This window comes from Amblyomma americanum, chromosome 6, assembly GCF_052857255.1.
Source record: "Amblyomma americanum isolate KBUSLIRL-KWMA chromosome 6, ASM5285725v1, whole genome shotgun sequence".
Taxonomy (NCBI): domain Eukaryota; kingdom Metazoa; phylum Arthropoda; class Arachnida; order Ixodida; family Ixodidae; genus Amblyomma; species Amblyomma americanum.
Window position 1 is genome coordinate 121562041 of NC_135502.1, and position 27963 is coordinate 121590003.

General features: G+C 46.8%; 1 protein-coding gene across 3 annotated transcripts in view; it reads left to right on the forward strand.

The window, feature by feature from the left end:
* LOC144094058 (uncharacterized) overlaps positions 1-27963 on the forward strand; it is a 55240-nt gene that overhangs the window by 23871 nt on the left and 3406 nt on the right. The window contains exons 1-5 of one of the 3 annotated variants that reach the window (XM_077627924.1): positions 7215-7611; positions 8307-8386; positions 10511-10719; positions 15100-15325; positions 17651-18191. In XM_077627924.1, the coding sequence (XP_077484050.1) occupies positions 7422-7611; positions 8307-8386; positions 10511-10546 (306 nt within the window). In that variant the 5' untranslated portion in view covers positions 7215-7421 and the 3' untranslated portion in view covers positions 10547-10719; positions 15100-15325; positions 17651-18191. Of the gene's footprint in view, positions 1-7214; positions 7612-8306; positions 8387-10510; positions 10720-15099; positions 15326-17650; positions 18192-27963 lie in introns of those variants that run through there. The other 2 variants (XM_077627922.1, XM_077627923.1) reach the window with 2 other exon arrangements.

Here is a 27963-nt window from a genome sequence, read left to right on the forward strand (position 1 = left end):
CGAACACGGGCTTTTGGAGTCTGCCAGAGCACCCACCCATCGACCTGTCATGCCAGCTGCTGCCTACTACACCTTGCAGAATCCGCGACTGCCCAAACCATTCCACGGCAGTCAGCTCGAAGACGTAGAGGACTGGCTTCTCGAGTTTGAACGCGTGGCCTCATTCAACCAGTGGGACGACGCCGCTAAACTTCGAAACGTCTTCTTTAGTCTCGAGGATGGTGCACGTACCTGGTACGAAAACCGAGAAGACGCCCTAACATCATGGCACGAGTTCCGCCGACGCCTGCTGGAGACCTACACCAGCACGGATCGTCGAGAACGGGCTGAACGGGCTTTGCAGTCTCGCATTCAGATGCCGAATGAGACTGTAAGCATGTACGTGGAGGATATGACTCGGCTCTTCCGGCGAGCTGACCCGGCCATGCCCGAAGATAAAAAGGTGCGCCATCTCATGCGCGGCGTTAAAGAGCAACTTTTCGCTGGCCTCGTGCGCAGTCCACCTGGGACTGTTGCTGAGTTTCTCTCGGAGGCGGTCACGATGGAGAAGATGCTCTTGCGGCGGTCTACCACCTACGACCGGCCGGTACTCGCCGCTTCACTTACAGAGCCGCTTCCTGCCTTCGGGGCTAACCCTGGTCTTCTCCGCGACCTGATCCGCTCCGTTGTGCGCGAAGAGCTCCAGGCGCTTTTCGGTGCTCCCCTGCCGACGGCCGGCTCTCTCGCTAGCCTGGTCCGCGAAGAGGTTCAAGCCTTGAGACCTTCGTTCCCGTCCGTTGACCCGCCGCCTTTACCAACGGAGTGCCGTCGTCCAACGTACGCTGAAGCCTTGCAACGTCCTGCGCCCTCTTCGGCGCAGTTTCCTCCGTCCAATCAAGGCTCGCTGTTTTCCGCACACCCCGACACGTACTACATCGACAATCGACGATCACCCCAGCGGAAGACGGACCTGTGGCGTGCTCCGGATCGGCGGCGTCTCTGCTTTCACTGCGGGGAACCCGGTCATCTGTATCGCCAGTGCCCGTATCGACAGCTTGGGCTGCAGGGGTTCCCTATCGACACGCCCCGTCCACCAAGAGGTCAACGACCCCGGGAGATCGAGGACTACGTAGCCCGGCAGCGCATGGCGACAATTCCCCAGCGGCAGTCTCGGTCTCCATCACCACGCCGACCTTCGCCACAGCCCCAAAGCTCCTCCTGGATGGCGCAGAGACGGTCGCCAAGTCCCCGCCGGGAAAACTAAAGAGAGCGACCTCAGGGGGCGAGGCCGCTGGCAATCGATACGAACAAGACCCCCCGACAACGCGAACAGCGACCGACCGCGATTTAAAGGCAACGACTGCAGTACCTGAACTCGGAGATCGATTCTCGTTGGATATACCCGTGTTTCTCGATGGCTATAAGGTTAGTGCTTTGGTGGACACTGGCGCTGATTTCTCGATTTTAAGCGGAAAGCTAGCGGCGCTTCTTAAAAAAGTAATGACACCATGGTCCGGCACGCAGATTCGCACGGCTGGCGGACATGTCGTAACTCCGCTTGGCCTATGCACAGCAAGAGTCCAAATTCGCAGCTCCACATTTGTTGTCAGCTGCCTAGTTCTACCGAACTGCTCCCGTGACTGTATCCTTGGCGTTGATTTTCTCCGAGAGTATGGAGCTATTATTGACCTCCGAAAGCGCACTGTCACATTTTCTACCGAGAAAGCTGATGTTTACTCCGAGGACTGTCCACGCCGCGCCGCCCTTAGAATATCCGCCGAGAGCGTTTGGATTCCGCCACGCGCCAGCGTTTTTGTGTGTGTTCACTGCGACGGACTACGTGAAGGGACAGCGGTCGCAGAGGGCAACCTGTCCCTTTTGCTCACCCACGGCATCTGCTCAGCGCGAGGTCTCATCCATCTCCGCGACGGCTGCTCTGAGCTCCTGGTGACTAACTTCTCTAACGAGCCCCGGCACCTTTTTCGTGCTACTGCCATCGCATTCGCCGACCCCTTAGCGGAGGTTTCTGAATGTTTCGCGTTCGAAGCTGTTAGACCTGTGCGCCCATCCCTTGACATCAGCCCGGACCTTTCGGTGACTCAACAGCGAGAACTACGTGCCCTCCTACTTGAATACTCCTCCTGTTTCGCTTCTTCGTCGAAAGTCCGGCAAACGGCTCTTCTCAAGCACCGCATCATTACGCCCGACGATGCCCGCCCCATCCATCAGCAGCCGTACCGTATCTCACCGAAGGAGCGTGAGGCGATCCAAACGCAGGTGAAGGAGATGCTTTCAGATGGAATCATTCAACCTTCCAGCAGCCCCTGGTCTTCACCTGTCGTGCTGGTGAAGAAAAAGGATGGGACACTCCGCTTCTGCGTGGATTATCGGAAACTGAACAACATCATTAAAAAAGACGTCTACCCGCTGCCTCGTATCGACGACTCGCTCGACAGACTTCGTCGCGCCCAGTACTTCTCCTCCATTGATTTAAAGAGTGGGTACTGGCAGATAGAGGTCGACGAGCGGGACCGCGAAAAAACGGCGTTCGTGACACCCGACGGACTGTACGAATTTAAAGTGCTACCTTTTGGGCTATGTTCAGCGCCGGCAACTTTCCAGCGGATGATGGATACCGTTCTCGCTGGACTAAAATGGCAAACTTGTTTGGTTTATCTCGATGATGTCGTCGTATTTTCCGAAACCTTTGCCGAACACCTTGAACGCCTGAGGACAGTATTAGATGCCCTCCGATCGGCCGACTTAACGCTAAAGTCCGAGAAGTGCCACTTTGGGTACAAAGAGTTGAAGTTTCTCGGTCACCTCGTGAGTGCCGATGGCGTTAAGCCCGACCCCGAGAAAACTGCTGCCGTCGCGAACTTTCCTGTTCCTGCAACAAAGAAAAGTGTGCAACGTTTTTTGGGTCTGTGCGCATATTACCGCCGCTTCATCGCCGACTTTTCAAAGATTGCCGCACCCCTGTACCACCTCACGCGCAATGATACACAGTTCGTGTGGGCTGCCGAGCAGCAAGAGGCTTTTGCCGAGCTGCGCAGACGACTGCTAACATCCCCTGTTCTTGTGCACTTTGATGAAGAGGCTGAAACCGAAGTCCACACCGACGCGAGCAACGTCGGCCTCGGCGCCGTACTCGTCCAACACCAAGGTGGCGTGGAAAGGGTCATCGCGTATGCAAGCCGCACGCTTTCTCGCGCTGAAGCAAACTATTCGACCACAGAAAAAGAATGCCTTGCGGTTATGTGGGCAACCATGAAATTTCGTCCGTACCTCTACGGCCGCCCGTTCAAAGTAGTTACCGACCACCATTCGTTGTGCTGGCTTGCAAATCTTCGCGACCCATCGGGGCGCCTAGCCCGATGGAGCCTCCGCCTCCAAGAATTCGATTACACCATTGTGCACAAATCTGGCCAGACGCACGAAGACGCTGACGCACTCTCTCGCGCGCCCGTCGGGTTAGCGGATGATAGCATAGAGGACGAGAGTGGTTTTATTGGAGTTGTCAGCGCCTTAGACCTAATGACCCGCCAGCGAGCTGACCCAGACCTGCGACCTATCATTGATTATCTGGAGGGCCGAGCTTCTGTCGTACCCCGACAATTTTCTAGAAACCTGCCGGCCTTCTGTCTCCGGAACGGCATTTTGTTTAAGAAAAACTCCAGCACTGTTGACCGAGCGCACCTCCTCGTCGTTCCGGCAGATCTCCGCGCCGATATCCTTCTTGCTTGTCACGATGAGCCGACCTCCGGCCGCTTGGGCTTTGCCCGCACACTTGCACGCGTGCGCCAGGCGTATTATTGGCCCAAACTTTCTCACGCCGTCCAGCGTTACGTCAGAGGCTGCCGCGATTGCCAACGTCGTAAGGCGCCTCCTCTCAAGCCAGCGGGCTTGCTCCAACCTATTGAACCCCCTCGGACGCCTTTTGATCAAGTCGGCATCGATCTTCTGGGCCCATTCCCTGTGTCATCGGCCGGTCATAAATGGATCATAGTCGCGACCGACTATTTAACAAGGTATGCGGAAACTAAAGCGGTGCAGCGCGGTACGTCATCTGAGATCGCCCAGTTTTTTATGCAACAAATCGTGCTGCGTCATGGCGCACCGTCCCACGTAATCACTGATCGAGGTACGGCGTTTACGGCACAGCTCATGCGCGACGTGTTCGAGCTCAGTCACACGAACCATCGCAAAACTACTGCCTATCACCCACAGACGAACGGGCTCACAGAGAAACTCAACAGAACGATCGCCGACATGATCGCAATGTCGCAGCACTCGCAGCACAAAACCTGGGACGAGATTCTCCCGTACGTCACATACGCTTACAACACGGCCACCCAGGAGACGACCCGATTTACACCATTTCGTCTGGTCTACGGACGTGACGTTCAGACGATGCTGGATGCAATGCTTCCATGCAGCACTGATGACCACCCACTCACGCCAGACGCCGAGCAGTTCGCTCAGCGCGCCGAGGAAGCACGTCAACTTGCCCGTCTTCACATTCAGCGGCAGCAGGGCACGGATGCACGCCGCTACAACCTCCGTCATCGGCACGTCGAATACCATCCGGGAGACCAAGTTTGGGTGTGGACCCCGGTACGCCGCCCAGGCTTGTCTGAAAAACTGATGTGCCGTTACTTTGGACCGTACCGAGTTTTGCGCCGCGTCACCGAAGTGACCTACGATGTTCTTCCTGACGGGACTGTGCAGCCTCAGCGTCGTCCACCCCGCTCTGAGGTTGTGCACGTTGTCCGCATGAAACCCTACTTCATGCGGTAATGGATAGTACGCTCAGTGTTCTGCTAGTTTTCGCGTGGGACACCTTCGCCCACCTCCCTTGTACATTTTTGTGTGCTTGTGCTGTTTTTTTTTCTCTTTCCACTGCCCATACTGCAACCCCGCTTTTGTTTTTCTTTTTTTTTGGAGGGGGAGTAATGCCACCTGGTGTTCTCAGGTGGCGCTGAAGTGTCTTGGAAGACGTTGAAGTGTCTCGCGCTGGCTGGCTGGCTGCTTGCTGTATTCTGCTGGTTAGCGACCTGTCTCCCTGTTTTCCGTTACAATATAGTTCTTCTCCAAGAGCTAATATGTGTGTTTTTGCGTCGGAGCTTCTGTCCTGTCGTCAGCGTTTCATTTGTTGTGCTTGGAAAGTACACCCCGCCAACTGTTAGATCGCCCCCTCCGCGAGTGGAGATGAAGATAAGCTCTCCCTACCCTTACATTTTCAGCCATTAATTGAATATAAATTGTGTGGGGTTTAACGTCCCAAATCTACACGTATTGACTATTATGGACGTTGTCGCGAAGGGCTTTGGGTTAATATCGACCGTGCGCGCTGGCATCGCACAAACGTGCAACATTTGATCGAAACGTGCGGCAGCCGCGGCCGCAGTTCCGGCCAAGGGTCGAACAACAAATAGAGGAGGGTATGGTGGAACCTTCGAGCGCCTTAAAGAGTACAGACACCTTATTTTCGTGGCATGTTTTTCTTTTTAATAATGATTCGGAGAATTCGCACGAGCCGGATGGTCGGGGCCCCTAGTTCAGGGGTCCACTGGCGGCAGCTGCGGAGGAATGATGCGGAGGATAGTACTATGCATGAATCCCCACGTGGAATTCGCCTACGACCACTAAATAATTAATAATAAATTTTTGTCATGCTGTTTCGGTTTCAACAGCCCACGGATGATTGTGTTGTCAAAGTGTTTGCTTATAGGTCACGCGAGGCATAAACAAAACTACAATATAATCACTGTTTCTACATTTGTTTTCATTCCGACTGTTGAGCCTTTAGCAATGCCTTTAGCATTGCCTTTAGCATTGTAGTGAAGCAAAACGACGGATCAGCGATTATATCGCTAATTTTTGATACACATGAACTGTAATGCACAGTGCAGACAACTGATACAGAAAATACACACACAGAACGGGAACAGTACCACTATCAGTTAGCGCAATATCTGCACTATGAAGGATCAACTATACAGGCCCCGCTCTTATTGGCTGCATGCACACACGGCGTCACAGTCATCGCTATAGCTGGGCTGTTGAAACCCAAATTAACAGCAAGAGAAAGAAATTCGATGACAAGTTTAGTGATCGTGGGAGAACATCATGTAGTAATCCATGTAAATATAGAAATGTCTTACGCATCATTCTAATGAAGAAAGCACACGCCCAAAATTTAACCAGCCACAACGGCTTTTAATTAATTGCATATATATCAGCGATCTTCATGCATGTCTCTTGCTTCTGCAACTTATCTGTATTTATTTCGGTTTTCTTTACACATATACTTGTTTTCGTTACTGTTAATTGGCAAAAGTAAGAAATATCTTACACAGCAAAGCCAAGGTAAGCGACCACAGAAAGATACACCATTTCAAGGGCCTGTAGTTTATGGACAATCTTAGATGGAAGGGGTGGGCGAGGGCTCATTTGGTGTGTGCATGTCTTGTGCATTTTCTGTTGAAAATATGGGGTTCGGCATTCTCTTACTATATGTAACTTTATTGTTGGGGGAGGTGAGAGTGCGCCCTAAATTTCTATTAAAATCCATCCTCGTGTTTCTTGGTTTATTTTACGAAAAGCCTATAGGAAGCGCCTACTTATAGCCTTTCGTATAAAATGAACGCAGATTTTTTGTTTTCCCAGATAAGCTCTTCTAAATGTAAATATCGAGCAAAATTTGAGTTGGGGCATCACGCGTGCAGTTCCTCTATAGGTTCGAATATGGCAACGTGAAATATGTGATCTATATATTCTGGTTCATTGTAGGCGATGCTGATATATATTTACTCAATAGTGTGAAGCTGGCAGTGAATAGTTTGCAGTGCCCTACATAGCGGCCTGTATGTAGATATAGGCTGGGCATGGCACTTGGGGCTGTCTGCGATTAAAATTTCACTACCAGCTGGATTACCGAACTAGAAATTATGCCCATCCACCTGGAAACAGTTCGATTCGAGCAGGAATCGTATATCTGTGTCCAGAAATCCCTAAAAAAACGTCCGATAGATTAAATGGCTTATTTTGCGGTTTGTTTGCACCTGAAAACGTGGCGCGGACTGCCAATATCTTGCTTTTGCATACGGGGAGTTGGCATACACGCGCGTCTCAAAACGACCGGTCTTTCTAGACATTTATTCTAGACAATGAAGAAAAACGATATCATACCGTGCCTGTTAGCTTAGGATCTCAGGAAGAATTAGACCGAACAATTCGTAATATGCTCTTTTGTGTGTAAATCTGACAAGATTACAGCGCCACTCATAGAAGCCTAAAATATAAGCTAGGCAGCAAGCCTAGGCGGCGTGGGCGCACTGAGGATACGCAACTTTTGCACACGTGGTATTTCCAATACTTCATGGTTTGTTTTTGTGGCATTGGTCTCCAGTGTGTAGAGCCAGCGTGTACTTACAGCCATGGAGTACTACGTGTACGTAAAACTCTTAGAGGACAACGTGAAAAAAATCGCAAAGTCGCGCAACGTAAAAGGGTTCCGCCTGGCCGATGTGGACGATTTTAGAGCGGGGGAAATCTACAGCGTTTACTGGGAAGGCGACAAAAAAACTAGGGTAGGCTATTACGACGCCAAAATACTCCACATGTCAGGTAAGTGAACTTTCCTGAAGACCCTAATGGAACTTTTTTCCTCCCTGTGCCGTGAACTATTGCCGCACAACTTCTGCTCACGTCGGTTCGCTCGGGGCACACGATTCAACACAAAGGGCGCTCCTTCTTCATGTACCGTGTCAACGCTGTTTTCCCTTTCATGTTGTCGAATCTGCACCGACTAGCCCAACCACACGTTGTGAGCGTTGTTTCTTGAATATTTTTTCTCCTCTTCTGCTTTCTTTTCACCGCCTTTGTGCTGGAAGTGTAATGCATGTTTGATGTTCGATGTATCGAAATCTATGGCGATTTGTTTTTTGGGGAGAGGGCAGGATGGTTAGAACTGTTTTATTTTTAGTTCTCTGCGTTTACATACACTGTAAAGCTGTGCAGCATTTGCCTCTCTGGTGTTGTAGTATCACGATGTAAACTGCATAATATCAGCGACTCCTATACGGCATTCTGTGCACTCATGTTGTCTTCTCATCTTTTTCACACTTTTAAAAATGCTACCTGATCATTGTGAACAGGCTGAACATTAATTAAGTGGTCACTTGAAAATACAAGCATACGAGTGTTAGACATAGCATCATGACTGTTGTTGTGGCCTGGTCATTACTACAACATCGGTTGATTTTCTAAAGGTGCAACTTCATCAGTATAGAAACAACAGTGTTCATTCAAATTTGTTTCAGATTCCAAAGAAGAAATGGACGCATTTATTGCAGATAAAGCGCAGCGTGCAAAGCTGAAGCGCCAGGGACCACCAGAAAATGTGTGTATGGACAGTTGCATGCTCCATTCAGTACTTTCATGTTGGCAGTATGTATAGGAGGTGTTCACGTGGCGTCATCCGCAATGGGAGCTAGTGGCCGGCGCGGCGTTCGCCATGTTTGGGACCGCGCGTGCGGTCACCGCACCCAGCCGCAGCATTTAACTCGCTGGTTATGTGATATGTGCTTGTATTGGCGTCTTGCCAGAGATAATTTCTGTCCGACTGGTAACACCATGTGACTAAGTGGGTACTTCGTGAACTGTGCGTAACAGAAAGGAGCGGGCGCGCTAAAAAGTATCTACGCTGTGAAAACGTCGACCCGTAGGAATGCGGAGGTGCTGGCGTGCCGTGCGACGTATAGGACTGTTGCTGCGCAATGAATTCACTGACATCGAGGCCTACCTTGTGCACGGCTTAAGTTTACCGACAGGTCAAAGCATTAAAGCATACAAATCTAGAGGATGCAATTGCTTAGCAAGTGGGCGAGCTCAAGAGCCGTGCAGAGGGAGCCGACGGCTGTAGCGCGGCTTTTGGAGAGGAGAGTAATAATGACGTCTGTTTGGTTAGCCACGCTAACTTGTCTCTATCTGCCGAAAGTGATGCGTTACTACAAAATGTAGCAGAATCGCTGCACATCGCATTGATGCGAACCGGCCTAGATTCCAGGTCTTGTGCATTCGAAGCAGTGCTACGCTGCTACATTCAAAACTGCAAAACCTTCTCGTTAGGTCTGCCGCTCGTGTTGCAAGCGCATGACAGCATTTTCTCGACCGTTCTGTTGCGTAAATAAAGCAGCTGTGACGCTTTGCCTTTATGCTGAAAAACCGTCTGTGAAGCTTCCGTAGCTCGCGCACTGCAGCCGCTGGAAAGATGAGTTTCTGAGGCGCCAGTTTCGGAATCTGGGTAATTAAAAATTTGCTGTTCATCCACGATGTGACCTGCATGAGTAGGTGACAGTTATCAACTGATATTAAAAGGTGCAAGTCATGTACATTCTTGCGTGCATTGCAGCTGGTCAGTTTTGCTGCCGAGTTGTGGCAGGCGCAGCTTGGTTATGTCGTGGCACAGAAGAATTCTGCTGCAGTCTTCAAGCACAATATGTGTTCCACAAAGAAAAATGGACGTTGACGCATTTAACAACGTGCAGAGGGGTAATGGATCACTAACAATTCAGGCCGGGTACCTCACGGCGTACCGCGACGCAGTATGAACTGGCGTGAAACGACCGCAAACATCACGCGCTTACCATGACGACGCTCGTGCCGTTTGGTAGCGCGGCCTCAGTAAATACCTCCTATACATAGGTTTCATGCGATGTCTTGGGCGCCACAATGGAGCCCAAGGCTGAGCTGCAATGGAGATTGGGCAGGTAATGAAAAATGGATTATAAAAATGTGCAGGTTTCTGACATTGTCCTTGTGTTGCATGTGGCTTAAACTTGAGAGTGTTCAGCAGTGCGACTCCCAGCTGTAGCAGTGGATGTGCAACGTCCTGTAGGTGTAACGTTAAGAGACAGAGAGTAGTGTGGATCGGGAACAAACGCGACTATGGTGTTCTAGTTTAAATGATGAAGAATTGAGCAATACTTATTGTGTGGACGACAGGTGATGAGTGGTACATTGCTAATTATGAAATAGATTCCAAGTAAAGATAAACATTGCAGATGAGACCAGCAAATATTTGGGAGAGGATGGATGCAGCTGGTAGTACTAAATTGGAGGTCAGTGGGCAGTGCCTTTAACCTGCTTTGAACATAAGCAGGATGATGAAGTTGACCGCCAGAAATAACAGAATTTCACTTCTCTTTGTTGAACATTACACACAAGCACTAATTGGTAGCTAGCTATCTTGCCATAAATGCTCCTCCCGCTGTGCTGTGCGTCTTGGGTTGCTGTTCCTCATTTCAAGAGGCCTGTGTCAGTTTGGCAAAGGATAAAATTGTCTATATTGCATGTCTCTGTAACAAAAGAATAATCTAATTATTCATTTGGCATTCTTCAAGGCTGAGGGCAATAATTGCAGCATAAACTGTATTAAATGCAGCTGCTACTGTACTAGACTAACTTGTGTTTTAATCGCTACTAGGTGAACAGCAACCTTGTGTGTTGCCGTCCTTGCATGCAGATATGCAGGCTTTTCAAGGAGCCGCGACATCGGTGATGTCATCACAAGAAGCGGACTTTGCACCAGTGCCTGCTGGAATGCCTGCAGCAGGACCACTGTCGTTCTTGTGTGTGGACATGCCTACGGCTTTTCAAGGAGCAGTGCCTGCTGGAACATTAGCAGGACCACAACCAGCCCAGGGTGTTTGCACGGTGACAGAGAGCGGAAAGGTGAAAGCACCTAAATTTGCTGTCTTGTGAAATGTGGCTTCGAGAACTGCTTGCTGTTTCATCTGTAGGAGTAGTATAGTCACCAGTGTTCAATGTTTACCAAGTTGATACTGGTCCATACTGACTATAGCAGCACAAATAATACTGCGTGACTTAAAAGCAGCAGATGGCACCAGCATTCACTTGCACACGGAAATCTTTATTCAAGGAACAAAGGTTATAAAAAAGAAAGTAAAACAAACAGGAAAAAGGTCACAAGCCAAACTGAGCAGCATTTGTCCTGCTGCAAGAATTCACTGGGTGCTCATAAAGGAAGTTTCTAGTCCACAGGTAATTGCACAAAGAAACAAAAACTAAAATGAAACAAACTAAAGAACCAAGCGGTGTCTTTGGGGGTGAGGGCAGCGCTTGCGGTAGGGCAGAGAGTTTGAGGAACTCTGGCACAAGGAGAGAGTAGGTGGTTTTTGAGGAGGTGGGAGTTCATGTGCCGGTCCACCACATCGGATACTGCTGACATTTTCATGCCTCTAAAAACACTATGGGATGCTGGATAACAGCTGTTGTGGTGGATCAGTGGCTTTGGCATTCAGCTGCTGGTCTCAAAGATGCAGGTGGAATCCCAGCCACATCAGCTTTATTTTGATGGAGCCGAAATACAAAAATACCTGCGTGCTGTGCGATATCAGTGCACATTAATGTGAACTAGTTCATGGCAGTGCAAAAAAAAAACTACCGTAGTCGTGCAGGGAGAGTTCAGCAGTGCAGGAGCGGTGCAGCACTGCTTCCAAACAAATGAAATCCAAAGTGCAGAGTTCATGCAAAATATTGCCTCTGGCTTGCTGTCATGGTTTCTAAGGTATTTCAATTCTCTGTATACAGTTTTGTTCGCTGCTTTATTGAAAAAAAAGATGAGAACTGCAGCTTACTGGCAACGACCATAGAGGAACTTTGATTGCAAGTGCCTTTTCCGTCTCTTGCATGGCATCCACACTCTTGTCGGTGCCTTTGAAATGTTGTTTTTCCCACATGTCATGTCGTTACCTGCTACCACATGTCATTATCTACTGCCTTGGGGCCCATTGCAGAGCATTTGGCGGCTTACTGCTTTGGTGTGTCGGTTTCGTTCATGCGTACTTGCACTCAGTGAGTCTGTCATCTGTTGCCATGATAGTTTTGCTGAACTGGGTCTGTGCGGCATTTGCACTTGCTTGAAAAGAACGGTACGTTGCCAAGGTCGAAGTGGCAAAAGGCGACTTGCAACAACAAGGGAACTAGTTCAAACAGTGCGGGTGAATCGAACGGACGTTATATCTGGCGCCTAGATGCCTTTATGTTGGCTACACAAGTGCGGCCCTTACTCGCATATGTACAGTATTGGATACTCTTTCACGGGTATTGAATGACTTCTTCGGTACATATTTTGTTCGATTTCACTTGAAATTTTTTGCAAGTGGGTGTCTGATATTTCTGTGTCTGCTTTTCAGCTGTGCACCCTTCCACAGCATTGTCATGCATAAACAGTATAGATGCTTCACACTTTTTTCAAATTAGGTTAGTTGGTATAGCGCACATAATTTTGACTGCACAGGTGAGGACAGAGAAGTGGAAGTGCTTTTGCTATTCACTTCTGTACTTTGTCTTTACCGGTGCTTTTAAAATTCATTAAGCTATATGCGTTTTATTTTCGTGGTTTAATGACAGATATATGGGACTAGTTTTGGCTAGGCTTAAAGGGAGAAGCCGGTATTAGAAAAAAAAGTTTTGTTAATGAAGTCACAATAACGAATTTTTCAAGAGAGATGTATTTTTGTGAGCTGATTTCAAATATGTCATTTAATTTCATGTAAAACAATTCCTTCAGTGCGTATATAATTCTTATGCATGTATTTTGTTATCAACTTACAAAAAATTTTGCTGCGGGAAATTTTCTGATATGTGCCATTGGATTCTCTTGGTAACAAGGACTGCAATAAAGGAAAAATTATTTTCCTGCCTACCATAGAACTTAAGTTATAGGGTATTGAAGCTGCCGTTTCAGAAATGCGAAGAAAAGTGTGTCCTCCCGTTTCTGAAGTGGCAGCTTCAGTATCCTATAACTCAAGTTCTATGATAGCCAGGATGACAATTTTAACCTTATTGCATTCCTTGGTGCCATGAAAACCCAGTGGCATACATTTCAGTGAGTGCCCCACAGCAAGCTTTCTTCAAAGCACTTTGCAAAATACTTGCATAAAAGTTACTTAAGTTCTCATGAAATTGTTTTACATAAAGTTATTTGACACATTTAGAATCAACTTTCAAAAATACATTTTCCATAAAGATTTATTAATTATGACTACATTATTAAAATTTTGTTTTCAAGACCGTGCTCTCCACTTAAACAGTTGCATGTTTATTTCTTGCCTCTCATGCAGTTACTTTATAGGTTCAATTTGGTCTGCAAAGGTACCCCATATAATATTAATGATCACTAAAATTTTTCCATGTGAAATTTACATGTTCTTAGTACTGCTTTCAAAACATGCACTGGTAGCTAAAACATCACTGACATGTTAGGTGTCAGTGCAGGTTGTGCAGCAGCAGTGCCTGTGTTGTAGCCACGTGCCCCATAATGATAGCAACAGGAGAGGCATGTGCATAAATCATGCGAGGCCAGCTCAGTATTAGACAGAAACTAGTCTTTGAGGGTGGTCTTCCACCGTGAAGGGCATCTGGTTGCTTTGGAAGCACATATTTTGTGACCGTTAAACTCTTACAAGGGGCGCATATAGTGTGAAATAAGCACAAACAGTGCTTTTTTCATGTGCTATTCTTATTTTTTAGCATTTGTTATTTCACGCACATAAAATTTTGCTAAGCCCAGTAAGGTAGAGCCATTTTCTGAAATTATTTGCCGATAGCATTCTAAACATCAAATTAGATAAACCAGTTACAAGCACTCCATGCAGTTACCTTTGACACTGTACTGCTGTTAAGCACTGCCACTCTATGGCCATTGCACTGTTAATGACTAAGTGTAGGTTCTGCAGTTATTCTAATCTTTTAAATTATTCTGACCTTGGTGCTGTGGCAAGTGCTAACACTTAATCTCAGGCACGGAGGAAGACCATTTTTGAGGTGAAACACCCGTCAGTGCAAGCGAGCGCAGGCGACCAATAAGGTCACAATTGTATGCGCCGACGGGGCCGTATGCAGTGGCGGCGCCATGTGGCGAGTTGGAGCCGCAGCGAAAAAAAATGCAGCGCCCGGACAGGCGGCTCCGGCGCGCTCTTCGGCGGTGCCCGCTCAAAGCAGACGACAAGCAGACGACACGGGTGTTTGCTTCAGCGGGCACGCCGTGACGTATTTCTGCGCCCTTAAGTCAAACAGCAGCAGGTTTGTTTCGTTTCGTTTTAATGTGGTTTAACGTCCCAAAGCGACTCAGGCTATGAGAGACGCCGTAGTGAAGGGCTCCGGAAATTTCGACCACCTGGGGTTCTTTAACGTGCACTGACATCGCACAGTGCACATGTTTCTAGAATTTCGCCTCCATCAAAATTCGAATGCCGCGGCCGGGATCGAACCGCGTCTTTCGGGCCAGCCGCCGAGCGCCATAACCACTCAGCCACCGCGGCGGCTGACTGTCGGTGTATGTTCGAGGGCCATAATACTAACAGTGCTGCTACGTGCAGTGCGGCCTCCTTTGGAATTTGCTAGACTAAGATGGGACGCAGGTGTTTTGTTCGAAATTGCAAAAGCGGTTACAAGTGCTGCAGGGAGAAGGTGAGTGAGGTAAGAAATTGTTGCCGCTTGTTGCCTTCTCGGCTGACGTGTAGTCATAAATGCTGCGCCGTACGACGCCTGCGTTCTACTCTAGCAGATGAAACTTAGTGTGGTCGTATACTTGACGAACGTGAAGGCATGTTTGCCTTCGACGATTGCCAGCAGCGCTTATACCCATCCAATGAAAGTCATCGCACGGGTGTCAAACGAAGCCTTGCGTACAACCAGAAGCTAGGGATCATCTTATAGCTGTCATAGAAAAGGACGCGTTGTATTTTTTACTGTGCTCAAATGGTTGAAGCGTAGCACCTGTTGCTCTTCGGGCTAGCAGCGGTAAAGAAGCGCACGAGAGTGCCCTCAAAAGTAGTCAGGCGCACGCGGCTCGACCTGTTGCCTTGACAACCGAAATGGCGGTAATCTCTTTCCAAGCCGCCAGCATGATAGTGGCTCAGCGGGCTTTTGACCTTTTCTGGTCGCCGCAAACAGCGGAGTTTCCACTCCTAAAGGTTTCTTGCACTGTGGTTCCAGGTCACAATGCACTGAGTGAACAGTGATAATTTGTGCATTTTTGTGTGTCCCTTTCAGTTTTTCATGGCATTTGTTTTCTTTTCCCTGCAGGTGCACCTTGCCAATGTATTTGAGATTTCAAAGGAAGCATACGACACTTTGATGGCGCTGCAAAAAGATTCGCTGATTGTAAAAAGAGCGGCAACCACTTTGTGGTCTACCGAAGTGCTTGCGCAGCGCAGCTGCACAGGAACACTGTCCTACAGATTCCGGGCAGAGGGTGGTGACAAGTCCCCACAATAGCCGCTGACACCGCTGAAGGTGGACACAAAAAGGGGTAATTACTGAAATCTACTGTATTCTACGAGGGTTAGCACATGTGCATATTGTCATATTGCATTAACATATTAAAGGGGACCATCTTGGCCGTGGCAATAGCTCTCGTGAAGGTAGTAAGTATCAAACAGTATTTGACACATATTTAAATGGATCGGTTCATCGTGTAGCTTAAAGCTGAGTGGTTATGGCGCTCGGCTGCTGGCCCAAAAGAGGCGGGTTCGATCCCGGCCGCGTCGGTAGAATTTCGATGGAGGCGAAATTCTAGAGGTCCATGTGCTGTGCGATGTCAGCGCTCGTTAAAGATCCCCAGGTGGTCGAAATTTCCGTATCCCTTCACTAAGGCGTAAATCAGAGCCTGAGTCTCTTTGGGACGTTAAACCCCCATAAACCAAACCACTGCATAGCTTCTGGTTGTGCACGAGAATTCATGTGCATTCGACTACTTGACAGGCACAAACAGAAGCATTTGCTAGAGATTAGAACTTCCTACATAGCTCTGCTCCAAGATGAGTGCATGATATGAGCACCCCACATCTGCCAGAACAACCAAAGAATGTAATCTTGTTTTCTGATTCTAAAATAGGCTGTCGTCACATGACAATGTTAGCTGGAAAGCTAGGTTTTTAAGATCAGTGCATTTCTGAAAACCTTTCATGCAGCTGCTGCTGGTATCATCGTTATGCTTCTTCCTGTCCTGTTATTGTTTTATATAATTGCAGTAGCTAAGGCACTACAGTTGCCGACCAATTTCTCGGACTCGAAGAGACACCAAAAATGGTCCGAATAATCGAACAGCCCGAAAAATCCGTGGAGTACAAAATAATCGCTTCATTGAAATGAAATCGGCTTAAAAAATCACTGATTTTACTTTGCGGCAAATTTCTCTGGCTGATGACGATTTACGCCTGTATTTTTGCCAAAGTTGTACTTTCACTGTACACGCTAGACAGCAAGGTCACGCCGTTTAGTTGAATACTTCCCACGCTTCTTTGACGGACCGGGCGGCACCATGCTGTCCACAACCCGAGTGTGCACCACACCGCTCATCAAACACACGCAAAGACAATGAACTTTACGTTCAAATTAGTGGAGCCGCCGGACGCAATCACAAAACGGTGAATAGATGTAACTTCGTGAAAACTCGCCACTCGGTCGACGCGGTCGGATTAACCTAAGTGACAAAGCAGCGAATGGCGAACGTACGAGACCTGCCGTGGTGGCTCAGTGATTAGTGTGCTCGGCTAGTGAATCGGAGTATTCGGGTGTGAACCCGACCGCGGCGGCCGCGTTTCGATGGAGACAAAACACAAAGGTGCCTGTGTGCTGTGCTATGTAAGTGCACGTTAAGATCCTCAGCTGGTCAAAATTTTTTCGGAGCCCTCCACTACGGCTGCTCTTTCTTCCTTTCTTCTTTCAGTCCCTCCTTTATCTTTTCTCCTAATGCGCGGTTCAGGTGTCCGCCGATATCGCGAGATAGATACTGCGCCATTTCCTTTCCCCAACAACCAATTTTCAATTTACAAAGTATGAGACAAGCGATAACTGCCCGCGACAAAAGCAAGTTGACGGCGATGACAATCCGATTGCTACCTCGAAGTCTCAAAGATCGCAAGGACTTCTAGTGGTAAAAATGAGGTACAGAAAATATGTCAAGCCAATCCAACTGCAGAGTAAATCCACCTCAATCCAAGATGCGCCTTTCGTGCCGGCGAAAAGCCAATAAAATGACACATCTTGGCCCACAGGCGACTGAAATTAGTCAGAAAATCAAACTTTCGGACTTTTGAAGTCCGAAATACACGTCGTGAATATGTATGCGCTTCAATGGGGTGACTGATGGTGCCTCATCGAGGTCCGAAATATCCTACAAGTCCGAATTATTGGAGTCTCAATTACCCGTCGGGTACTGTGATTATGGGATGGTTTAGCAGAAATATGTTCTTGGGAAATGTATGCAGTTTGACCTGATGCTCACTTGCCGCATTCATAGTAATGCAGCTGATGCCCTTACTTGGTGCGCTTTGGCTTTGTGCACAGGACCACAACACGCATGCATCTGCTAGGGCACTGTGCGCTGCCTGCGTTGTTACAATTGACGAGCACTTTCTTTTGATCACCTTTGTCATTTGTCAGCTTTACACATGGCTTGAGCATTAAGGTGATATCCTCATTTTGATGGTGTAGGCAGTGCAAAGTGTCACAGCAGCTGCCGCACTTGCAGCGTGGCCACTCATGGTCTTTGCACGTGCACAGGCTTTGGCAGCTGCAAGAATAGTAACATAGCTTGTGCTGTTTCTCACACTTATGCATAATTTCCTTGCAGTGTTCTTCAGGCATTATGCCCGCTGCCGGGGCTGGAGCGATGAGGCAGCCACAAAAGTGGAGAAAAACATCAGGCTGTGGCTGTCGCAGAAGACATGCGAACTTCGCCGCAAGATGCCTGCTGCTTCAAATTAAAGCTAAGGAAAATGGGAACAAATTGTTTCTTTTGTTACGCTCTTCGAGTTTCTTTTGGCAAGCACACAAATTTACTGCTGACGTATGCACACTGTTATATGTATCCAAATGCACTGCATCGATATCAAAGCTCATTCAGTTTACGTTTTTACATGGCCACTCTGCGTACATATAAGTCTCCTCTTCGAGCTCTGGTGATTGTAAAAAACTGCGCAAGCACTGCCGAAGCTGGTGGTTTCACTGTGCTTGCATGCCCAGTTTATATTAGCAACAGTACTGAGGGACAGTTTGGGGCAGCTGTCGAGGTCACACTTCCCACTTCACATGTGCAGTTGGCGTCTTGTGGAACTGCACCTTGCCTGCATCACCCACAAGCGGTTCTTTTCAACCTGTTTTCTCAGTACCAGGTGAGTTCTCACATGTTCCACAGAGGGTGGCACATATCGTGAAAGAAGAAAATTGTTCCCAAAGGCGATATATCCACAGGGCCGGCTCGTGTACAATTGAGCACAGTATACAGCAGCTGTGTAAAGAAACCTTAAACCCAGTCAGTGCGACACCCGCTTGAATCGCACTAGAAAACTCTAGACCGGGCCACACCAAAAGCACCAGACCAGGATCACACCAAAAGCACCAGACCGGGTCACTCCACAACCGGTGTCTGAATTTCTGGCATGGTGTAAACACTAGACATGGTCACACCAGAAAACACTACACCGGGACACACCAGAACCCGTGTCTGAATTTCCTGCGTGGTGTAAACACCAGACACGGACACACCAGAAAACACTACACTGGGACACACCAGAAAACACTACACCGGAACACACCAGAAAACACTACACCGGGACACACCAGAACCCGTGTCTGACAATCCGGTGTGGTGTAAACACCAGAAACGGTCTGGTGTTTTTTTCAACTGGGCTGCCATGTGCCTTGCACTGGATTCCCAACCAGGTCACCAGCTTTTGCGCTGTTACCATGTCTATTGCATGAAGACAGCAGAGAATTCATGAAATGCTTCCTGGCATATGTGCTATGGCAACTTTGCCATTGCATCGCTACAACTTCTTTGACAACTGGAGGCTGGTCTGCTGCATGCTGCATGCATCTAAGAAATCATCTCTCATTCAGTGGTCGACTGCATGCAAAATTCAACTTTGGAAAAACTCTTGACACTTCAGTGACTACCGTTCTTGTCAAAATCAATGAAAAAGATAAGCATTTCTGCCACTGCATGTTACCAGTAAGCTCTATCAACTAGACTTGGCATATTGTTCATAACAAGAAGCCTAATCGGCAGTGCTGTGGCGATTTCCTCCTCATATGTAGTCATATTCATAAAGTGAGCTGAACTGTATAGTAGCAGTATGTCACGAGAACTTAACGATTTTGGGGATAGGTGTTCGGCTTTGATTAATCCGATCATTACAGTGTCTCGAATGAAATATCGTGCAAGCCACTCTACATAGAACAGCCCAGCTAACAGTGCAGGCTCCGAATTTTTGCGCTAGTTGAAAGGCAGCAGTTGGTGCTAAATTTGCACCAAGATGATAACATGGGAGCGTTTCAAGAGTGTTAAAAGTTGGTACCAGCCAGCTGCAGCAAAGGCGACGAGGGCTTAGCCTGTGAAGCACTGCTGCCATGGGCACTCTGACTTGAAACCCAAGAAGCATGGCCGGACTGTAATTCAAGTAAGCAGAATTATTGTCAAAAACATTATTTCATACAGATACCAGTATAATACACTATAAACAAATTAAGCACACAGAGCAGCATTTACCATGTGCACTCAAAAAAGAATACATTAAAAAATAGCTGAAATTTTAGAAGAGCATGAATTATGCACGAAAATATTTCGAAAAAATTTGCAACAAAAACAAAAAATTTGGGGATTCTTCATCTTCGTTGACTTCAAGGGCATTATATAGCAGTGTTCAATGGCTCCCATGAGACTCTCCTTGCAGATCCTCATTCGTGTTCATGCACTTTGCTACTCTCGTAACCTCTAATTCTTTATCTTGCGCCACTATATCTCGCACATTCATAAGAATACAATCGTAGCCTGTCACGTTATTTGCAGATTACCCGTCGATATAGAGCCCCGCTTTAACCAAGCCGTATGAATGTGCATGCATGGCCAAGGGGCAGAGTGTCTGACTCTGGATCCAAGAGTTCCGGATTCAATTTCCATCTCGCACCCTCATGTCAAAGAAGTTGCTCGAGTTGGCAGCTCCTGCCAACTAAGTTATATCACGTGGTCTCGCGACGACACACAACCTGCTGACCAATCAGTGCCCTGCCATGTACTTGTCAACCACCATGCTCATGATTTTTATGCTGACTTTACCGCTGCCACATTAATATAGACAGGTAAACTAGATAGTTCATTCAATATGACACACCTTTAAAATGAAATGAAGCGAACCATTAAGCACAGTTGCTTGTTCGACGTCACAGATTACTTTTAACGTGGAAGCTGGTCTTAGAAATTTATAATAATGCAGTCAAATTTTGACATCAGGGAATATGTATGTGTGTGCTGGTTTATATAATACAATTCAATTTTGATGCGAATGCAGTCCTTGAGTACTTATATATTATGTAATGTTTAGAGAGCTTTCATAAAATTTTGCTGCAGGGAACTTGCTGAATACATGCCACTAACTTCTCTTGATATCAACCTATGCAATAAGGGTAAATTATCCTACCTATCATAAAAGTTTAGTCGCAGGGTTTTCATGTTGCCAGTTCACAAATGCGAAGAATTGTTGTTATTCTATTACTGCGACTTCATTAATAATTTTTTCTAAGACCCTATTCCCATTATAGTTGCCCTTATTAAAGTCAGAAGTGGGCACAACAAGGATTTACTCTCAATTTACATAATGCAGTGCGAAGCGTAACCGGCATATCAGTACTATAATCTTTTGAACGGCAGACTGACGGTGGAAATCATTTGTCATAAGGCAAGGTGTCCATGAGCTTTCAGATTCCTCGCGAAACATTCTTAGAGGCCGTTCATCCCATAGGCCAGGGCAAAAAATTGCGACATTAGAGAGATATTTTTAAGTACTGCGTACTTCTTTCTGATGTACAAAAAAAGACTGCCAGCTTGCAACCACTATCATGATAAGGTCACACAATAAAAGAAGTGCGGTTAATGCACGAGGGTTAAAAAAATAGTTTTCTGACAGCCAGAGCAGGAGGGGCATCTTGTAAGCCTTTATCTAAAGCAAGTAAACAACACCATACACGAGACCAAACCAATAAATTAGGTCAGTCAAGCGTTCAACTAGAAACAAATTAATTGCAGGCTAAGAGCACCATTTATAGAACCGCCGGAGCCCATAGGACAAAGAAGCCACAAACAAACAAGACAAACATATCCAAAGCAAAATGCCATGAATCTGAGGCAGTCTTCATGGGCCCATCAGGAACCTAGATCCAACATAACAAAAAAATACCGTCAGTGACGAAACAAAACAGTGAAGGACGAAGAAGGCTAAAAGCAGCAGTAGCAGCAGGAAGTCCACGAGAAGGTGTAGCGGCGCTGGTATCGCCAGCGGCGCTTATGAAGACGAAGCTCAGAGCGCGACCTGGCTCAGGCAGTACAGAACGCTTTCAGTAACATACCTGCCCAGCAACTTCAACAGCCCGCTCCGCCGGCTCACCAGCCGCGGCTACCGGGACTGCAAGTAAATGTGGATCACCTACCACAAAGGCATGAGTAGCAGATGGCAGCAGAAAGCCGGGTGAATGAGATTAGGAAGTTTGCAAGATAAGTTGACCACAGCTGGCACAGGATAGGGTTAATACAAAATAACACTGGTGGCCTTTCTCCTAAAGCAACGTAGTTAGGCAGATTGTGCACCTTTGTGTAAATTGTTTGCATTGCAGTTCACATTGTTGTCTTTTACTAACAACTGCTTTTGCTTAGGTGTTCGATTATGCACTTGCCATTAACTTCAGTCTTTCTTTTCTGGACTCTTTTCACCATCTCTCGCACTCATTCTTTGCGGCTGCGGTGGAATCAGACAATGGTTTGCTCAGAGCGATCATGTTTTAGGGGTACTCCAAGAAGACATTTTGCTTCGGCCATTTTTGTTGTTGTTTTTTTACACAGTTGGTAATGTGGGCACTGGCCAATGTAAAAGGCACTGTAATCTAGATTCACTAGCAAATGCTCAAACACCTGCTGACTCGCTATGCCATTCTGCGTTGCAAAAGAGGTTTACGAACAAGCTGCTCTAGGTGGTCCTGGATGCGCACGGTGAGAACTTGGCTGCCCATGGCCACATTCCAATACACAGGAGTCTAAAGAGAAGTCACAAAGGGAAGCATCAAATTACAGAACAGACATGCCAGGTTAAGAACACTGAAGAGGTGATAACTTTTGAGTGTAGAAATTGTACATAAATGCTCCCTATTTTCGCATACCTACAAATTACAATGGTAGAATCTAGTGATAGTTCACAGCGGTCTTGATGCAACCTAAACACTGTGCATGTGGTTTTCACATGGCATTCTTGTACTGTGTGAATCGTACTAATAGTGAGCACCTGCTGCAGTAAGGCAGCCCACTTTCACTGTTACCCAAGCATATAGCTTCGCAAAAGCTGTCACTTTATGACCAACGGTGAAAGCCTACGTGAACTAGGAGAAAAAGGGCACCCTTTAAAGCGTGGTGTAAAAAGCGAACCTGCTATAACAAGCGAACATTTGGAGTCCAAATTATTCACGTACTCATATTAAAAATTTTCGCACAAAGGGCCTTTTGCAGCTTGTTGTTAAAGCTCTCGAGCTCCTTCACACGTGCCTCCAAGTCTGCAACCTTGGATTGAAGGCTTACAGCTTTTCTTGTGCCCTCAGTCCCCTCCATCTCACTTGTTTGTTCCATTAGCTCGTCCTAAGCACTTCTTTTTGCCAGGACTCTAGCCCGGAAGCTCAGCTTGGACTGAAAAATAAAGAAGAGCTTAGTCAAATCCTTGGCCCTTTTCTAAATGAAGTGGATGTAAACTCTTCGCCAGCGCGATGAAATACTGATCCATAAAAAGAATGGCTTAGGCTTTATGAGGTTTAACGTCCCAAAGCGAGTCCTCTATCATCTCGTCTCCATCGACATGCGATCGCAGCCGCCGGGATCAAACCCGCGTCGTTCAGGTCAGCAGCCGAGCACTATGACCACTGGTCCTAAACCTTTTTCCAAGCATTCCAGCCCACGGAAAGCCAACTACCAGGTCAAGGGACAGCTTTTTCCCCGAGAAAACTGGCACAAAAATTAGACCAACAAAAACTTGTCTCTTAAGACATCACTTTAAAAAGTGAATTGCAGCCATGAAAATTAAAAGGATAAGTCATTTCCCCTCCTGTACAGAAGCCTTGTGCACAACGAAGTGATTAAAGCGGCTTAGATTTAAAAGAAGAGGGTCAGGAAGCATATGTACACTGGGGTTGACTTTAGTCGCTACTATTTTTGGTGTGGTACAGGGTGGGTACAGTTTAGGGTGGGTACAGTTCTGTTTCAGGCTAATATGAGGGAATAACTTTTTTTAGCTGGCAGTGTGCGCACACCTCCCTCCACCCATCAAAAGCCGTAGGCAGATGACACAGTGTTTGGCAAAACTACTAAAACACACCGTTTTGTTTTCAAAGCCATTATGCTCTTTTCGGCTCATCGTAACATTTCCACCTCGCTAATGCAAACACAGCCGATTGAGCAGAAAACGAGAGGGCAAACGGGCTCGTAGTGACATACAAATGAAGGCTATGTCGTCAGCGTCATTTTAGTTGCATGCACGCATCAAGCCAAAACCAACAGGAGGCGAGAGGGCACGGTGAAGGTAGCTAGATATAGACATTGGGCGGCCCATAGAGCAGCAGCTGAATAGCACAGGGTAACAACTCACGTTTCACTGTTCACTTTGCTCGAGCGTTCCTTCCTGTCGGTCTTGCCGTACTTTTACTCTACTGATCTCGAAGCTCACAGAGCTCTACCTCATGGCTCCTATGTCGACTTCCCGAATCTCTGCTGACTCCCGCTATTCTCATAAGTCAACACTTTATGTTACGAAGCTGCTTTTGCAGGCAATTCTAAGGCTCGCAATTGGGTGCCCCTATTTCTGACTCTTGCAAACATTGGTAGAAAAAGTAAATCCTTCCCCTTGGCTTCCAGCATGGCAGCAAAAATCCCTAGTGCACTGTCAACCAGAAAAAAGTCCTCCAAGCAAGAAATCTACTGAGCAAAGCGGAGTTTTGGGCCAGCTGGCAAGTCTTGATTTGCAGGTGGGCTTAGCGTGAGACAAACGAGGACAACAGAGAGACACAGAACGACCGCTAACTTGCAACTGAAATAGAACCAGAATTATGAGCTCAAAGAACTGATTTTGCATGACGGGGCTGGATAAAGGCAAACTGATCCAAGATAATCTGGGACTGAATGACGACAACAATGGCACAGGAAGAAACTGGAAGCACCTCTTCCACCTTCAAGCAGCAATACCCAAGAAATTACTCGCCATTTGGAAACAGATTGCTTTCGCAACATGACAATAGACGCGTCACTCACGCACTTCTCACTTCCTAGCTCATGAATAAATGACGCCTCGAGAAGCTCCCCTGCTTGTTGACCTTTAGAACGACCAAGAACTTTTCTTTTTACAAACAGTGGATGACATTTGCAGCTCAAATAATGCTTAGACAGGTTGTTAGATTGAGACAATTTTAAAGAAGTGGCATGTTCTCTTAGGCGTTCACTGAGGCAGCGACCGGTCTGCTCTGTTTAGACACGGCCACAGCTCAGAGGGACCTCGTAAGCAACACCAACTTTACACGCAACTAACTTGCATGGTTACAAGCCTGATGCGGCAAGCCAGTTTGTGATGGCTTTGGCTCACCAGTGCACAGAGACTTGATAGTTTTCGAGGTGCCTTGAAAACAACATCCGCCCCAAACTTGCTTGCTATCCTCAGTGGATAGCTGGGCGTGCATTAAGATCCTCCAGCTAGTAATTCTGCTTATGTTTCTTTCAGTAGCAAGTTAGCGCTCGTCCTTTGTCTATGTATTGTCTCACGCTAAGCCCACCTGGAAATCAATAAATGTACTGGAAAGACATTTTTACTGCTGTCGTGTTACCGACAACACCTGAAAGCCATGCAGCGGGAAAAACGTGGAACCCGTGCGTTAATCTCCTAGACTGATCAGTAATCCAAAAAAAAGCAACATTATCATGAACATGGACACAGTACACATGTGCGTAAGTTCCTGGTTCAAAGATAATTGCGGTTAATGTGAACTAAGCGCATAAAGTTCAGCTAGCACAGGAAAGCCAGTTGGATGCACCTCCTTCCGCTGCGGGCCTTCCTTTGAGGAACACTTGCGGCAGGCCATAATTTTGTTTTGGCGCCATGTTCTTATTTCTTCTTCATTCTCTGCTATTTTTACCGCTTTATTTTCTTTCCCCAACAGAGTCAGCTACGCGAGCACTCCAGAGCACACCTTCACACTGCGCTAGGACTAAACAACTGCCGCGGATTCTCCGAAACGGTATGGATACGCCTAGTCGTGGCCGGAAACCAAATGTCTTTGTATTTGTCGGAAACCAAACCGCACCACTTTTCCTTGTAAACAAGCATTTTTCTGTCTTATTGATTTCCGTTTAATTCTGGCAGCAGCGGCGACGGCGTACGGACTGGACCAACCAGCTTGCTGTAATTTTTCAGGTTAAGGCTCGTGCTGCTCAAGTGAGCTGCAAGTTACCAAGACCGTGTTGCTCCCTGCTTGAGGATCGGGCGTCTATCAACAACACATTGCACACTTGCCTTCTGCATGATGGTTTCACCGTGACTGATTCGACACGCCTGCCATCTACGCAAGTTAAAAGCAATAAGCGGACCGTCATCGCTTCCTCGGGGGGCGCTGTATTCGTAGAAGCATTTTGGTCATTCTAGAAGCAGCGGCGACGGCGTACGGACTGGACCTAACCAGCTTCCTGCAATTTTTCAGGTTGGTCGAAATCTTTCTTATAAAGTGTCCTAGACACAATGCTGATAGTTTCGTCGCTGCTGCTGCCACAAGTGTTCACTTTGATGTCGTAGAATTTTCTTCGCTGTGCTGTTTTAGCTATTGGCTTTCGCCATTCGGCAATGTCGGAAACTGAGCAGGGTGCCCTAGGGAATGTTGCAAAAGCTCTGGTAAAGCAACCTAGCACAATCAAAGAAGTTGTGAAGACTTACCGAACTCGTAGTCAAGCTAGATGCATTCGCCACAGAAATAAGAAAAGATGTAGCCAAGGTTGACGCTTCAAGTACTGAAATCCACACTGAACTTGGTGGCATTCGTAGCTCCATTGGGTTTATAAATGATGATTTTGAAGAATTTAAGAGGGATATTGAACGCTACAGGGAGGAACCTGCTGAAGTGAAGGCCGAAGCTGCGCAATGCCGCGCGACGAACGAAGAGTTGAACGAGGAGGTTAAACAGGCAAGGAAGGAGATAATACGGCTGAAACAATATAGTAAAAGCATGAGCCTTGAAATTCAAGGACTTTCGGTTGCAGCTAATGAGGACCTCGCCAAGGCTGTTGCGGACATTGCAAAATGTCTGGGCACAAGTGTTACTGACGGTCACATTGAAGTAGTGCATCGTGTGCTTTTGAAGGATAAGGAGGGACCTAATGTTGTGGTAAAGTTCGTCTTAAGAACTGCTCGTGAAAAGTTGTTGTCAGCTGCTCGGAAGAAATCTCTGAAAGCAGATAGGCTGAGATTTGACGCAAGCGACGTCGTGTACATAAATGAGCATTTGTGTGTCGAGAACCAGATGCTGCTGGGTAAAGCACGAAAGCTCAAAAAGGAGAAAAATTGGAAGTACGTGTTGGTGTCACAAGGAAAGATTTTAATGCGCAAAAGTGAGAACTCTTCAATCCTTCATGTTACCTGTGAGGCTGACCTGGCGAAGGTCGCTTAAAAGTTTTTGTTATCAGCACATTGACCGCCAAATAGAATGTTACTTGACAAGTATAATAACTGGAAACATATCAATATGACTTCTCTTGTTTGTGTTCTTCGTTATAACGATTTTCACACTGACATTTAAAACAGCTGCTTACTGCTTCATCTCCACCCTTGTTTCTGCCAGCGATGCTAGACTAACCATTATTGAGGTGCGTAAATACCTCTGTGATGGCTGTACTGGGAGGGCCTGTACTGCCTGTGTCCTCAATGTAGATTTAAAATTTAGTGACTTTTATGCCGTGCGCCATAAAGTGTACAAGTTGTGCACAGACACGTTCAAAAAAACAGTTTTTGTACCATGCTAAAGTAGGCCCATTGCAGTTTACATTTGAAGAACTTCAAAGTTTCGTTTTTTGAACTCTTTTGGGATTTTCTTATGGATATCGTTATTAGACTGCAACATACCATATCTCCGAGATCATGGCATCAGTGGCGTCAGTGATTTTTTTACATCTTACGAGCTGAGTCCCCGTTATCAGCGAAAAAACCGTGACATTTCGTTTCTGCATCTGAATGCTCGATGAGCGCGAAACAAAAGCGATGATATATGTGCTTTTCTTTCCAGCTTTATCTTTACATTTGACGTTGTCATGATCTCTGAGGGATGGTAAGAAAGCCACTCGGCTGTTCTTAATCTACCGGAATGCTCCACATTTTTCCTTAACCGGAGCTCTAAGAGAGGTGGGGGGGGGGATGGCGATGCTAACACGTTGCTAGAATGCGAATTACTTGACAATTTCTGTGTTGTAACCGATGACTACGAGGTACTTACCCTAATATCTAATTCCTTGCTTTTTACTGTCACATACCACCCACACAGAGGAAGCAGTAACAAATTCCTCCATTTTATAGACGAGTACTTCAGCTGGGTAAATGATCATAAATATACACTTATATTAGGCTTGGACATGAAATTAAACTTGGTTGAAAATTCAGCACTTCATCAAGAGTTCTACACTAAACTAGAGGCCAACGCATTTTTCAATATCATAAATCAACCAACAAGCATTACGCCCGAAATATCAACGTTACTAGACACTTTCGTTACTAATGCATGTGATGAATTGCCAGTATCTGGTGCACTGGAAGTTGATCTCAGTGATAACCTGCCAATTTATTTAAATACAAATCTCACAGTCCCCCTAACAAAGCTGCAAAAAGGTTTGCT